Source organism: Bacillus rossius, chromosome 8 (genome assembly GCF_032445375.1).
Source record: "Bacillus rossius redtenbacheri isolate Brsri chromosome 8, Brsri_v3, whole genome shotgun sequence".
In the NCBI taxonomy this organism is placed as follows: Eukaryota; Metazoa; Arthropoda; class Insecta; order Phasmatodea; family Bacillidae; genus Bacillus; species Bacillus rossius.
Window position 1 is genome coordinate 68,719,322 of NC_086336.1, and position 16,033 is coordinate 68,735,354.

Genomic DNA, 16,033 nt, shown 5'->3' on the forward strand with positions numbered 1-16,033 from the left:
TTGTGCGAACCTAATGATGACTTAAGACTTAACAGAAATGGTTATATTTTATATTTTTCGTTAAGACTTAAGGGAAGCGACCAATCACAACAAACCGGAACCTTTCAACCGGAAGTTTATGTCTTATTATTGGACCGAGCGAGGCAGTATGTATTTTGGGTTAGAATTCGTATATTTGTCATTTGTAATCATCATCCATTTCGAAAAATAGATATCCCATTTGTCAATAACCTATTTCAAACCTGCATCTCCGTTTCGAACAATGGCCGACCTTGTGTTGTGCTGTGATTGGTTAGAATTAACGACTTCTATGTCAATCATAAACTGGAAAATGTAGTTTTGACTTAATCGTGTGCTCGATGTTAAGTTATAATTCTTAATGAAATCAATCGTAAACCCAGCTTTAGTGTTGTTCATACAGATTTGAACAATTTTAGAAATCACTTGAGAACGAAAATAACTTGACATTATATTTATTATCTGATGACACTCTACTGTCAAAGAACGGTTCTAAGGGAAATGAAAGACGAATAAAAAATTGAGTGCGTGTACGTAAGTACACGCGTTAGAAGTTATACTTACTTGGCGTAATAAAAACTAACTTTAATTGTGCATGCAAATAATCAAGATAAATAAAATAATAAAATAATAAACAGAATGGAGTGATACTACTAATAGGGTTGGTAAAGTATAAATTAAAGAAACAATTGAATAAGTACTTAGTATTCAAAATTAATATAAACACCTGTATAAAATTAAGTATTTAATTTAGTAAAATAATTGAAATATATATTTTGATTAAAAATGAGAATCTATAAATATGCTAAATGTTTATTCAATTTTATTAATAATTTTTTTAGTAACTGATAATGTATTTATTTATAATGTAAATAAATTATACATACGGGAAAATAAACTTATATAAATACACTCGAAAAATTTTATACACAATTTCTAACATTTTTAAAATTTATATTGACCAGTATTCAAAAGCAATCACTAAAGTATAATATATAAAATCACATATATAATTTTTATTTTTATCTAGCTTTTTTATTTTTTCATCCTGTGAAAATTTCGTTGGATGGTGCGCGCGCATCGTAACAATTCACTCTTGTCATCATTTCTTTTTCATAACGCACCTTAAAGTAGTAGGTATAACTTCGAAAATAATGCTTTGAATTGACTCCATTTTCTTGGCTTCTGGGTGTAGGCCGTGTCAGGTAATTGTCTTGCGACGTTTCGGCAGTCATTGCAGCTGTCATCATCAGGTAGACAAAGTTTGACTACTTGTCTTCTGCCTGTTGATGGCAGCTGCAATGACTGCCGAAACGTCGCAATACAATTACCTGACACGGCCTGCACCCAGAAGTCAAGAATATGCAGGCGATGGCCGTGAAAGCCTGCGCTCTTCATTGATTTGACCTGTCATGTCTGTAGAGTGTAGGTAGTTCACGTGGCGTGCATGCAGAGTCGTGGAGGATAAAGGAGAAAGTAGAGGGCGGGAGTGGGGTGACCAAGTGGAAGAGACAGGCTCGGCAGGTTATTCGGAAACCCACTCAACCCAGATGCGTCTCTGCTACCGTCAGGTTGGCAGAGAGCTGAAAGAAGTGTTGTCATATGTTGAGCCTAAAATAAATATATTTATGGGGCCCAATTGTTTTAATTAGGTCTGGAAAAATATTGCGAGTTGAAATAAATTTTCTGTAATAAACAATCACTTTTAAAATAATTTTCCCAGTTTTCGTATGTAAACTGAGCAAAAAGGCGGAAGACTTTGAAGGTTTCATAAAGAAGCAAGGAGAAGACGAACAAACTGCAATGAACACTATGAATTATCCTTTTTCATAAAAAAAAACACCTTTTTACTCCTGGCTGTGCCTGTAGAAATCTTCCTTAGTTCAGAAATCACTTTTGATGAATATTTCTCTCCTTTTTTATGTCGTAGAATGTTAAAGAAGTTTACAGAACATTCCAGAAGAAATAGGTACTTCAAAATCTATATGCACCTGTGGACTACATCTAAAGGGATTTTGGTTGCCTCAAATTTTCACGACAGATATTTTCTAATAGTGGTAAAATGTGACACAGGTGTCCATAATCGCGTGAAATTATACAGCTTCAAAATAACGTTTAGTTAATACCAGGTGAGAAAAAAATTTTGCAACCCAACAACAAATGAAAAAAAAAAGCTATCGGAATAAATTTACAGGAAAATTCCGTATTTAATAATAATAACAAGATAATTAAGTAACCTACTCAACGTGTGAGATCGAGACTTAACGTCTAATCTAAATCAGGGTCATTAGATACAGAAACGTGAACGGCGTGTGTAGTTTTCACTGCGCGTGGTTGTTGACTGGACGGGCGCTAGGGGTGAAATGGTGGAAGCGCCGGGTACAAGTATATATATATTTTTTTCCGGTGCAGCTGCATCGTGATCGATACCAGCGCCACGTGGCGGCGGCCGGCGGCAACATAAGTACTGGATACGTGGTGCTGTGGCGTCGGGCGTCCCTCCGTCGATTGATCCGCCTTCTTCCCTTCCCCTCGCCCTCAAAGACGCAGTGCCTGTGCCAGAGCAAGGGCCTTTTGTTGAGGGCAGCCCCCACCAAATTAGCTATCACGTGGTCTCAGGTTGGGCAAAAACAGAATAAGACAAGATAAGACGCGACACAGTGCGATACCGCACGATGCCTCGCGTCAGCTTAACACCATACCTTCGTGACGTTATTTTTTCCTCCACATTATTAAAATCGGACTGTTGTGTGATACTCCTTTGAAAATTATTTATATTAAGTAGACCTTTCCTGTGTTAAATAAACTAATTGAGTAAAATTCAGATAAAATACTTTACAAGAAAATATTTGGATTTGTGAAAAATTTAGAAATTTAGATTTTGTATGTTATACATTTATTTTAAAGTTATGTAATGTTAGTAAGTTGATATCAACTTTATAATAAGAATTATTTTGCTGTTTTATACATTTTTATCACCAATCTACCGAACACTAACATATATTTTTGGAGTTATGCTTTTGGGATTATAAATAAAAAATACCATCGTAATACGATTATTTTAAATAATACATAGTGTACATAACACATTTTAAATGTGCTAAAATTTACATACTTACCTCATAATTAAGTAACAATTTTTGTAATGTAATTTTTATGACATCAAGTCCTTTTTATAGTAAACAGAATACAGGGTTTGACTATTATATTTACATAACCAGGTTTTAAAGAAGAAAAACAAGGTTGATTATTCGTAATGTAATGAAGGAGACATATTATATATGGATCAAAAATATTTCGAAACTTTTTGGTTAAAAAAAAAAAGACATCTGAAGCATTCATTCCTCCAATATTATAATTTGTCTTCTAGGTTAACTATCGCTTAAACTTAACATGGACAAGTACATGATGATATTATATTCAACTGGAGAGGAAATTGAAAGTTTTTCCGCTCACTAAATACACTTTTCTTCGAAAGTCCCGATGTCGGAAGTTCGTAGACACGTGCACTTACACAAAGTGACTATAGCAAGTGAGTTGTGAGATGACTCGTGTGTCTATATCCTTTGAATGATTCTTGCAATGATGAGTATTAATTAAAACCGTTATTTTGCACAAAAGAACATGCTGGTTTACGCTTTATGTCACAGAGAAACCTCAAGCACGGACAAAGTGATAAATGCACAAACGCACAGTAAACAATACAAAATCAGCCGACGTCAAGAGTTAAATGCTTATTCAGAACAGAGAATTTTGTAAAAGGAAAATTTTGAAAAAAAAAAAAAAAAAAAATGTTAAGCACAGACGAACACAGTGGGCTGACCATGCCGAGACAGTTGCAAAAAAAAAAAAACACATCAAAAACGGCAAACAACAACCTGGTAAAAACATTGCGACAAACAGACGAATCAACGATGATACTAAAAGGATAACTACTGTCTAAAGTCACTACTGTGACTGTTTTGTGAGATTTTAGTGACTTATTCCTTTCACGGAAATCTCTTTACTGTCTGTGCATTGAACTGATGTAGGCTTGTTTTCTGTGTGTTTGCGTATTCATCTCTTGAGATTTCTCTATAACATCCAGTATACCTAGCAATGACGAATGTAAAAAAAAAAAAAAAAAAAAAAAAAAAAAAAAAAAACTGTTTAAACTAGACTCGTGTGTCGTAGATCTACCATAAATCAACCAGAAAAATTATATTCTTAATAAATACTGTAAGTTATAACATACAGTCAACACTCGTGGACTTCTACGCACATGTGCAATAAATTCTGGTATATATTTATACTAGAGACAAAAATAAATATCAATGAATGAGAAATGGCGATCTAGTGTTATTTCAAGAAGTGTCATAGCTTAGATCAATTTTAGACAAAAGTGAGCGAAATGTAATCATGGATGCGGTAATGAAATATGGTGATTCTTTAGTGAATATTACGAGAATTTTTTTTTATGTTAGGAGAGGTTTATTTTTATTTCTCAAAACTCTTCACAACTAAAATAAACTCAGTCATTACTTTTCCAAAAGTACATATTTTTACACGCTTTAAGTATTTGTGCCTTCATTGACAGTCTACTGTAAACATTAAAAATGTAATACAGATGTAATATTCATACTTCGTATTTAATGATGTATGAAACAATATTCACGTTTAAATACACAGTCGTTAGCATTTAAAATTTAATTTTCAGACAAACTTCTAAAGAAGCATTTTATAATGATTATTTTTTTGTGTTACGTTGGACTGTGAGTCGTTATATTGTAACAATTTATGTGTGTGACATATGTCTGTATAAATACATAAACGTATTTCCAATCATCAACAATTTCATAAAGCCCGAATGCTTAGTGATTATTAATATCTTTAAATATTATATAACTTACAACAATCAACACCCGCACAGTTATTGGTATCCATTTTTTTTAAAAGAGAAAGATGTGATAATGTCGTGGATGCTGTAGGGATAGTTCTGTGGTAACCATGAAATCACACTCAATTTTAATGTTTAGCGGACAAAACTAGAGGCCCAAGCAGGTACTTTTGGCAGGTTTGGACCTGATGAGGTCGATAGACAGCAAACAGTAAATGGCACCTTGAATGGAGTTATGGACCAGTTGGGTGGATGCTGGTCTTATACCTGTTCTTCAACGAGGCTGTCAGACAGAACTTGCAAGAGTGGTCGCCTTCAACAGGGCAGAGGTCTGGGCCAACAATGCTCGGCCAAAAATATAAAAGTACACATAAGTGAAATATCACGGTGGGTCCTATGACGTGAGCACATAGCCGGTCGGGCGCTTTGTGGTAGGCTCCTACAAAATTCACATTGCTATTTGGAGAAATGCTTAGAATGCATACGGTTGTAAATTTGAATGACACTATTATTGGATCATGCCTAGTTTAAGAGGCCCTGAAATACAAGAAACAAAACAACACTATCACAATATTCACATGATCCAATAAAATGCTGCCCAGAAAGAAGATAAAACGTGATAACCCAATAAAATAAAAAGCTTCCGATGTGTGGAGTCAAGCCTGGTACCAGAAAATAATATGAATTTTGCATGCCTATACTTATTTGCTGTTCGAGGTTCTTGCATGTGACTGGTCACTGCTCGTTGGCAATCCTTCCATACTGACGATGAAAGGAGGATGATGTGCCACCAAGTAGCTAGCCATCTTGGCAATGGCTGGAGTCCAAGATGCTCGAGGAAGTCTATGGTATCCCATGCTTCAACGGCCTGCCCGCGGCTACGAGATGCTGGTGGCACCCAATGTGGAGCAACCAGTGTTGGACCTCTGTGGCTACGAGTTGCTGGTGGCGCCCAATGTGGGGCAACAATTGTTGGACCTCTATGGCTACGAGATGCTAGTGGTGCACAATGTGGGGCAACCATTGTTGGACCTCTGTGGCTACGAGTTGCTGGTGGCGCCCAACGTGGGGCAGCCTGCGTTGGACCCCCGCCGCTCGTTCCACCGGATGGCCGCATCCACGATCCCCGTGCCGCGGAAGAAATCCACGGCAACGATGTTGACGGTCTTGCCCCAGGAGCCCTTGTACCACACCGTAACATTGCGGTTCACGCTGTCCGCCATCTTGCGCAGACCCCCCAGCGTGTCGAAGATCACCTGGCCCGCGCTGGGCGTCAGCTCAGCCATTGCTGCCCATGCTATGTTGTGGAACTGCCTGCAACAGCGCGCGATCATTCATAACTCACTAAGTCTGCTCCACACACAGTATCTAAGAAGCGCTGTTAAGCATCTTGAATCTAGTTACTGGGCTAGTAAAACTCTTATCGAGTTGTCGTTAACAGGACAATTTAGTCAGGACATATAAAATCCAGGTTTGTGGTTCAGTCAATGGATTAGTGTAAGAGCATCCATTACACTCCAACCATTACATGATCCTAATAATCTGTATGTGGTTCTGTTCCGAGGAAACCCACTTGTTCATGACGAAGGCGAGGTAGTCGTGGAGCTTGTCCAGCGTGTCCACGTTCCCCCACTGCTGAGCCACGGCGGGCCACAGCCAGGTGCTGCCGTCCACCAGGCGCTGCTGGTTGTAGGACACGATGAGTCTCCTGCCAGAGCCCCACACCTCGCCCAGGGTCGACCTCCACGACAGGGCCTTGGGCGCGGCCAGGGACCCCAGCTGATCCTGCAGGTAGCCCTCCAGCAGCGCGTGGACCGTCAGGTTGGACCCGAACCCTGCAACGAGGAGCGTCCTGGTCACGCCGTGCACCTGCGGTGAAGATGGTTCACGAAGTTATGCACTCTCGTCAGAAGAGATGCCATAAGGTGGTTGAGCTTGGAAAAGCATGTGACACTCTTTCGTATACGCCAAATTTGGCTGCTTTTGATATTGGTAAACTGTTAATGTGAGGGACATGAAATCAAATAGAAACCCTCAGTTTAAGAAGTATCGAAGCATAGGCAACCGACATCTTTCAAGTGTGTAGCCAAGAAACACATGCTATTTGCCCGAGTATGTAGAGGACTCTCGAGTTTATCTTAGTGGACCAGAGAATTTCTTCAGGCTTAAGTAATTAGAGACGCAATTCAAGGAAAATTTGGAATAAAATGGGACATCCTAGCATTTGAATTTTGAGGAACTATATAAAATTATAAATCAGGAAGGTATAATCATGATCTATGCACTTCTGAATGCATATATAGTGTTTTTGTGCCACCTCGCCATTGAAAAAATATTTAGGTTTTACACCCATTTCAAATACAGTTAGGTTTAAAGTGTATGGCCCCAAGATTACAGTGAGTTTAACAACTCTTACTTGTTGCACGAATCTGAAATACTAATTCATCATTATGGGGATGGACTCAATCGCTACTCCTTTTCTCACAACTGTGATGCCTTAGCACATAATCAAGTATTTGTACTGATTTTGTTGTTAGTTTTTGACAATGGTCTACTTGGAACTATTTAGCCAGGAAAAGACACAGAATAACAGGAAAAAAGGGTGCATATAAGATGATTCGTAAACGTTATGCAAACGACAGTGTAGTGGATCGCAGTACACAAGCATATACTTCTATTAGCATTTCTATAATTTAATTAGTGTATGGCCTGAAAACTTCTATGTTGAAGCTTAACAAAAGTGCCTCTTCTGGAGAAGTAAAATGTTGAGGAATGTGTTCAGTTATCCTCATACCTTAAAATATATAAATACCTACTTTTGTCATATAAAATTCCATATCTTCTCAGCATTTTCAAAATATTTTACTTGTGAAAATTTCTTCCTGGGTTGAGAACTAGGTGTTTTATTGTACTTTCGCCTCTATACTGAAGAAGGTAATGGCCATATTCATGCCATTGCAATTAGTTGAGGTTCAAAACAGCCTCCGACCGATCATCATCAACGAGACAGTAATTGGAAAGTTCCCCTCCCCCCCTGATATCAATGTAGAGGCCCAGCTATGAGAGAAGGAAGCGCTCACCCACTGGGAACTCGTGAACATCGAAGATGACGATCTCGTTCGTGGCCAGCACGAACCTCTTGACATGGTCAACGAGCTGCTGCAGCGGGTGAATCCTGAAGAGCCCGTGGTTCACCCACCACTGGGGCTTCAGGTAAGGGTAGTACGCCACGCGCACGTCCAGGTACCGGATACCATAGATCAGCTGAGCAAGGATGTCCTCCTCCTGTGACACACCAGCGGCGCAGCGGAGCTGTTAGTCCGCGCATGTACGTTCTTTGAATGATTCTTGCAAATGGGGAAGTCTGATTTAGAACAATTCCATGAACATACAACATTGTCGGATTATACTGGGTGAAATATTGATCTGCAAAGAGTCTTTCCCATTACTGCATGCTATTAGAGGATGAAAAGTCTGGCCAACTTATTTAGCAAAAAGTTAACTTTAGTACCTAAATCACAAGTGAGGCATTCTTAACCATACCTAAGTTTTCCTAATAGTTTATGAACAAACTAAATAATTGCACTCAATCAGAGGGAGGGGACCGGTGCGGATGGGATGGTATATCTCCCACAAATAAAAATAAATAATCTTTCCACCAACAAAAGGAAAGAATTTGAAAGCCAACAGAGAAAAAGAGGTTCTATCCCTACCTCCTACAGAAATGAAATTTTATGTACTCTCCTGCATTAAATAATAAAAATGACAAGTTTCATTATAGTGAGTGGTGAAATTAACTTTTTTCACAAAAAAGGGTGACTCCTTAAACATCCAAGTAAAACAACCTCACTCGGATATGGAGAGTTAAGAAGAATCATTGACACAGAAATGTGAATAAATAATATGCCTACGATATGCTTCTTGTGTGATGTTTGTACAAATACTCTTTTCTAGGATGCCATATTTCTCGCATCTAATAGGGCAGTCACAGAATACAAAATTACATTAAGAGAAGTGAATTGTTACTTGAGACATAAAAGCCTTCCAATAACATAAACTATTTACAAATTAAATCTCCGACAGTACAATAAACAAGTTACCCATTGAGACAGCTCTCCTAGGATCACTGCTACTTGAAGAGCCTATCAGTACATGGGCAACCGTGGTCCCTGGCATTTGGTCTCCCCTGTGTGATGGTGTACTTAAAATCCATGATTCCTTACAGTCATGTTGACCTGCATGATGGTATAATTGGCCACCATGGTGTGGCAGCTATAGTTTTATGGTCTCCTGGCAGTTATGCTAAATCACTATGGTCTTTTTGCAGTTACAATGACATGTTTGGTGGTGTATTTGGTCACTATATCTCCTTGAAGTTACAATGACACACTTGGTGGTATACTCGGGCAGTATGATCTGCTTTATGTTTACCTGCCCTAAGTGATGGTGTGTTTGGTCTCCTTGCAGTTTTATGGACCAGTGTGATGTCGTGCTTTGTCTATATAAATGATCTCCTTCAGTTAAACTGACCTGTGTGATGGTGTACCTGGCCACTATGGTCTCCTTGCCAGAGGACTCGTTGTAAGACCCGGAGTCATGCGTGCCGGGCAGGAAGATGTCCTGAAGCTTTAGCGAGGAAATTGTTTCGTTCATCTCTGCCATCCATGTGGGTCGGGTCCTGCAGTCACGTCACCACATTGACGCTAAACATGTAGTTGTCAGACATCGCCTCAGATGGCCAAAGTGACTGTCATAATCAAATGCTAGTATTCACTTTTAACATAACAAACCGAGCCTTTTATTGAAATAATTTTCGTAATGAAAATATAACTGTAAAATTGTCAAAAAAACTGTTGCGTTAATTGTGACTTGATAGGTTTATGTAAAATGATAAAATCATCAAAATCATTTGTTTACTAATTTAAATTTTAATTGATAAGTAAATGCGTAAATGCAGTACACAATTTTACGAACTGTTTAAAACACCTTAATAACATTTTTCACATCAGAACTCGGGCGGAGGGAGAACACCAAACAATATTTCGTAACTCGCATACACAATTTGTCAGCTGCATGTGATTTTGACATTTATGTTGGCTTAGGAAACTTTCGCGAGGGTGGAACTTTAATACCATACTTATAACTGCAGACACTATTGTTTAGTGTTACCTACATTTGACCATCAGTTTGGACTAGATCAACCTTATATTTATGTAAGACATACTATTGGAAGTCAAAACCTTGATCGTTTCCTGCATACCGCTTAGTCAAAAGGCAGCTAAAGAACAGTGGACTAGAAATCAAAAATGTTTAGAAATGTTGAGGCTCATTTGTTCATAAAATATATTGGAACAAGCTAGAATCTCTATTCATTGTTTGATGGTTAGTTTGGGTTCAAGAATTGTATAAGATTCTGTCCAACATATTGTGCTTTTCTTCTGGTTCTGTCCTTAAGGGCGAGTTGAATAGACTGTCATGATAATAAAAGCTGTTAATAACACGAGATTAGTTGCAGCCTAACGTTTGCAAAGTAATTACCTACACGAATTTCGCGTCTCTACTTCTTCTACTTGTTAGTTACGGTACACGTGAATTCAAGACGACAAGCTGATGGCTGAGTTGGACTTTACATTTGATAAAAATCACGGAGAGACATTAGCAAATAATTATGTTGGCAGTTCTAATCTAGCTGATAATAAACATTGTTTTTTTGTAATTATTTTGTAAACGCGAGGCTGATAAAGCTTGATTGTCGTAATTTTCGCGATAACCATTTCGTGATGGCTGCAAACGGTCGGTCAAAAAATTCATCTCCTGAAACTTAAGAGAAAGGTTCGATGATTCGTACATGGCCAAGAAAACATTGTATAGGATTGATTTAAATCAAAATTTCTTGTAAATTTCGATTACCAGTCAAAAAAAGAGTTGTTAGCTATAAAATACTGTAACAAATAATTAGTGGTGACATCATCCTAGATTCTCTGGTACTTAAAGATAAGATGTAGGTTCATCTTTGATGATCCTACTCTCCGAACTGTATTCTTTTATGGTTACATGTTTTGTCTACTGTTTCCGAAGCATTTAATTTATGTTATTTCTTCCAACTGTGATGCATACATGTTTCATGTTAAGGAAAGACACTCGCTGGCAACAATACCATGTGCAGCTGAAGACCATGTAAAATATCTAAATGAGGTAGACCCCGGCGGGTACCTGAGGCAGCTGGAGGCCAGCACGGAGCGGTTGTCCGCGGCCACGTAGGCGACCCAGGCGCCCAGGCACTGGGGCCCGGAGGTGGCGAGGCCCGACGAGGCGGGCAGGTCGGGCTGGCGCACCTCCGAGGTCACCCAGCCAGAGCCGCGCGCGCCGGCGCTGACGGCGAAGAGCGGCCCGGCCAGGAGTCCCCCGGAGGCGGCGGGGTCGGCGCCGAACAGCCCCACCCAGTCGCCGGCGCGCGGGCGGGCCCCGTCCCACCACAGCTCGAGGCGCCGCGACCTGCCGTCCTCCAGCAGCGGCGACACGGCTAGACCCACCTGCAGGCGGCCGCACCACGCTGCGGACACACCCCCTCGCTGCAGCGGAGCAGATCCAGGTGAACGTCGAAAGAAGTCTAAGAGTGAAAATGTCGAAATAAAAAAATCCCAAGAAGATATGCGAAACGGTCTAGTGCAACAATGGTGCTCGGAGGATACTTGAAGGTTGGCAACAGTGATGCGGAGGATACTGAAAGATTAGCAACAGTGGTGTTTTGGTGAATACTGCAAGTTTAGAAGCAGTGGTCCTCGAGGGTACTGCACTGTTGGCAACAATGATGATCGGAGGAGACTGCAAGTTTTGCATCAATGGTGCTCGGAGGATACTTGAAGGTTGGGAACAGTGGTGTTCGGAGGATACTGCAAGGTTTGCAACAGTGGTGCTCGGGAGATAATGCAAGGTTGGCCAAAGTGGTATCCGGAAGGAGACTGAAAGGTTGGCAACAATCGGGTTCGGAGGATACTGCAAGGTTAACAGTGGACTTGGAGGAGACTGCAAGGTTGGCAACAATGGTGCTCGGAAGATACTGCAAGGTTGGCAACAATGGAGCTCGGAGGATACTGCAAGGTTGGCAACAATAGTGCTAGGGAGATACTGAAAGGTTGGCAACAATGGTGCTCGGAGGATACTGCAAGGTTGGCAACAATGGTGCAAGGGAGATACTGCAAAATTGGCAACAATGGTGCTCGGGAGATACTGCAAGGTTGGCAGCAATGGTGCTCGGGAGATACTGCAAGGTTGGCAACAATGGCGCTCGGGAGAGACTGCAGGGTTGGCAACAATGGCGCTCGGGAGATACTGCAAGGTTGGCATCAATGGTGCTCGGGAGATACTGCAAGGTTGGCAACAATGGTGCTCGGGAGATACTGCAAGGTTGGCAACAATGGTGCTCGGGAGATACTGCAAGGTTGGCAACAATGGTGCTCGGGAGATACTGCAAGGTTGGCAACTCACCATCGCCCTCATCCACCGCCTGCTCGCCGCTCCTCGCCACGACAGCGGCACTAGCGACCAGCGAGCACCCCAGGGCTGCCAACAGCACCGGCAAAACCTTCATTCTGCAGGCGGCCTGCAGGGGAGCAACAGATGCTGCAGGTTTATCTGAAAGCCAGTCGGTTTTGTACAATGAATCGAGGAATTTTGGAAGTTCAGCCATAGGTACCTAATGTAAAAAATAATTATATTTAAATAGGTGTTTTGAAACAGTTTTTATTTTTGTAAATCCACAAACACAACAATGATATTTGTACAGTGCATACTTGTGGATTATATAATACCACTGGATTGATTTAAAGAAGCAATTATGGTAATCTACGAGCTACATCATACGTTTTCTGTTTCCTAATAGTCTAATGTATTTATTAACTTTGGGAACCATTTAAAGTTCATCGTAGTGGGAGCGGCCATCTTTGTGTTGCTTCTGAACTCACAAATGACTAGCCAGCCTTACGTGAGACTGTTAAATCGAGGATTCTAGAGATGCTTCATTGATGTGTTCCTACATTCTTTAAAGTAAAATAAATAAGCATTAAATTTAAGTGATTTGTTCAACGGCGACATAATTAACTACAACTTTCCCTAGAAAAATTTTTTGAATAAGCTAAAATAATAAAAAAATTAATAAATTTTAAAGAAATAAAGCGTTGGTGCTTGATATCAGTTATTTTAAATTTTCTACCACTAAGGTCTATCCGTCAGGACAGGTCATTATGGGCGCGGCTACACGCTACACGGGATTCTGAACTACTTCCGGTAAACACGTTCAACATTAGCGTGTGGTTACAACACAGTCTGAACTTGTTTCTTTCGAGGCCATTTCTCGTCCAACCTGAACAGGTTGGCAAAGTGGTACAGATCGACATCTCTCCTACATAAGCCTCTGATTGGCTGTTGGGTGTTGAGAGTACGTACAGTCCTCAGAAAGACGGAGAATGCTCATGGCACAAGTTAGTGTAATGTTTTACCGAACTGTAACCAAAACACATCAACAGTTGATGACGGAAATATTCTCCGGCGGAGGAAATAAATAGGATCCACAACGCGTTCGTTCGGTGGCGGTAGACAATCCGGTTTTTTGGAGTTGGTGACACACAGACTGGTGTGTGGCCGTTTGCTTTCGCGATTGTGAACACGTTCACTCGAAACCTGTTCACGTGGATTATACCCGCGACCTGACGCAGGCGTGCCACATCGTCCGTGTCGCTTGCCGGAGAGAGAGAGAGAGAGAGAGAGAGAGAGAGAGAGAGAGAGAGAGAGAGAGAGAGAGAGAGACAGCAGAAGAGGCCGGGGTTACCTGGAGTCTGCGCGCGTCCAAGACAGCCGCAGAACCTGATGTGTCGCCGACTGCGAGGTCGACCAGACAATGAGGCGGGCTCTGGTCCCCCCTAGCCAAGTACCCCCCCGACTGACCAGCCCCCCTCCCACTACCCCCCGCGGCTAATCTCCGGCGCTATCTGCAGATAGACGGCGGCCGCGGATACCTCAGTCTGCCGCCCAAGGTCAGGACTGTCCCGGGAGACAGAGACTCGTGCAATAACGTCTCCAGGACGTCTCAGACATGACTACACCACTAACCGCAGTCTGTCTCACGCTTGCCGCGTTCATACCTCACTGTTTAGGAGTCACAGTACCTACACGTACGGACTTTATCAACGAAGCGATTACCCCACATTACACGAAGAGTTCTTCGTAATTTCAAAATAACTGAATCTTCGTAGAAGATTTAGACTTCTTCCCAAAGGGCGTAGCCAGCCGATGGCCAGCCGATAGCCTGGGGGGGGGGCAACTGCCCCCCCCCCCGGGCGACGCCCTTGAGTTATTCCGAGTTGTGTGTTTCGCTTTGAACCAAAAGTAATCACACGCGTGGTCAAATGAAGAGTGGTTCTTTCTGCAGACTTAAAATTTTTTTTAATGTTCTTTCAATATACAAGAAAATTCTCTTGGGTTCATTTTCTAAGTATTTAAGAAGATAGCCGCAAATCTACTAAGATTACTGTATAATTTTTAACAAGCGTTCTTGGTAAATTGAAGGTACCCACCGTGTTAATATTAAAAAAAAACTGAACTTGCATACCATCTTTAATTATAATAAGTTTTAATATCTATTAACTTTTTTATAGTCGCGGTATTTATGACTAATTGTTTTTTTTTTTCAATGCTAAACACCAAATATAATTTCAAAGGAGAAACTATTTGTGGCCGCCAGTCACTATTAATGACAAAGCATTTCACAAAATTATGTGCTGAACTCAGAAGAGCAAACATTTTTAATATTAAATGATTTAAGATTTTTTTGACAAAAACAGCTGAAACTAAGATGGCGTTTTGCAATTACGACTCATTGAAATTAAAAGAAAAAAATGAAACTCGTGCATTGGGAAGAGAGAGTGAAATGCAGGGCCGTCTTCAGGCAGAAGAAACTCTCACTGCCACAAATTAATCAACAAGAAATATTTTGAAAATCAACAGCTGAAAAAGAAAATCGTTGTAACTAAACTAACAGGACGAAAAATATAAACCAACGGTGTCTTCTTGGGGTCAAGAGTTTTTAAAGGGACTTCAAATTCGTATTTATTCAACGCACAATACCGTGTGGTCATGATGGCAAAGGTAATTACAGAAAGACTGGATTAATAATACCAGGAAGTGAGTGTGGCAACAATGAAATAGCCGTTGGCATGGAGAATACCGGGAAAAGGTGGTCGAACATCGGTAAAAAAATTTAAATTAAAAAAAAATTGAAACGAATTTCGATAAATCTCTTTGAAGTACAACAGACTTCCACCCCCCCCCCCACACACACACAGACTCCACGTTGCACTAACTGTAGACAGACAAACATTTTTTTCCCTTAGGTTTTTAAGACGTATCACTTTCACACCTATCACAACCGACAAGGAAATGAAGAATGACGATGGAATCGAAACAACGTAACAGACAGACAAGATGTCTTGGACGCAATGGGACAGCAATTATCACAGTATTGTGATACTGACTGTTTTCATGCGAAAAACAGAAAAAAAAACTTTTTTTTTTTTTTGCTATATACGCAATACGTTTACAACAGCCATTATGTTTTACAAGTTTGTCTGAACCATGCGATGGTAGGCGACGAGACCTTGGCGAGCGATAGTGGGCTACGAGCTCTTGGCGAGCGATGGTGGGCGACGAGACCTTGGCGAGCGATAGTGGGCTACGAGCTCTTGGCGAGCGATGGTGGGCAACGAGAGACGGGCTTCGAGAGCTAGGATCGAAGCATCGGGAACGCGGCGGACGAGTGAGTTGTGCGAGGCAGTGTGTTGGGACCGAGGTGCATGGGAAGAGACGTTAATAGTGGGCTCATCAAAGTGTCATTGGTTTTGTGGATAGACATTTAGATGGTTGTAATTTAGAAAAAAAAGATAGATATTCATTAGTAAATAATACTCTAATTAATATAGTCCATCCTTCAGGACCTGCACTCCCAAACGCGACAGCGCGTTGTTCTCTGGACCGCACAGTCCAAGCAAGCGACGCTGAGCTCCGCGAAATACGCTCCGCCGCGGAGTGGACGAGCGATAACCTCCAGCCGCTCTCGGCGTCAACAGTCCGTTCCGGCGAAATGTT

At 41.0% G+C, this 16,033-nt stretch overlaps 1 protein-coding gene across 1 annotated transcript; it reads right to left on the bottom strand.

The window, feature by feature from the left end:
- Positions 1-1,325: 1,325 nt before the first annotated feature.
- On the bottom strand, positions 1,326-13,779 carry LOC134535221 (PI-PLC X domain-containing protein 1-like). The gene is made up of 7 exons (XM_063374276.1): positions 13,722-13,779; positions 12,383-12,497; positions 11,108-11,447; positions 9,425-9,572; positions 7,975-8,179; positions 6,468-6,729; positions 1,326-6,208 (listed from the first exon to the last, which is right to left on the bottom strand). The coding sequence occupies exons 2-7, from the start codon at positions 12,483-12,485 to the stop codon at positions 5,935-5,937; spliced, it is 1,332 nt and encodes a 443-aa protein (XP_063230346.1). The 5' UTR covers positions 12,486-12,497; positions 13,722-13,779; the 3' UTR covers positions 1,326-5,934.
- Positions 13,780-16,033: the final 2,254 nt, after the last annotated feature.

Bases quoted from the DNA above. Each gene is read 5' to 3' on its own strand.
- LOC134535221 (XM_063374276.1), bottom strand. From the start codon at position 12,485: ATGAAGGTTTTGCCGGTGCTGTTGGCAGCCCTGGGGTGCTCGCTGGTC. The intron at 6,730-7,974 runs GTGAGCGCTTCC...TCCTCGTTGCAG, and splicing joins TGTTCACGAGTTCCCAGTGG to GGTTCGGGTCCAACCTGACG. The intron at 6,209-6,467 runs GTGGGTTTCCTC...GCGCTGTTGCAG, and splicing joins CTCGCCTTCGTCATGAACAA to GCAGTTCCACAACATAGCAT.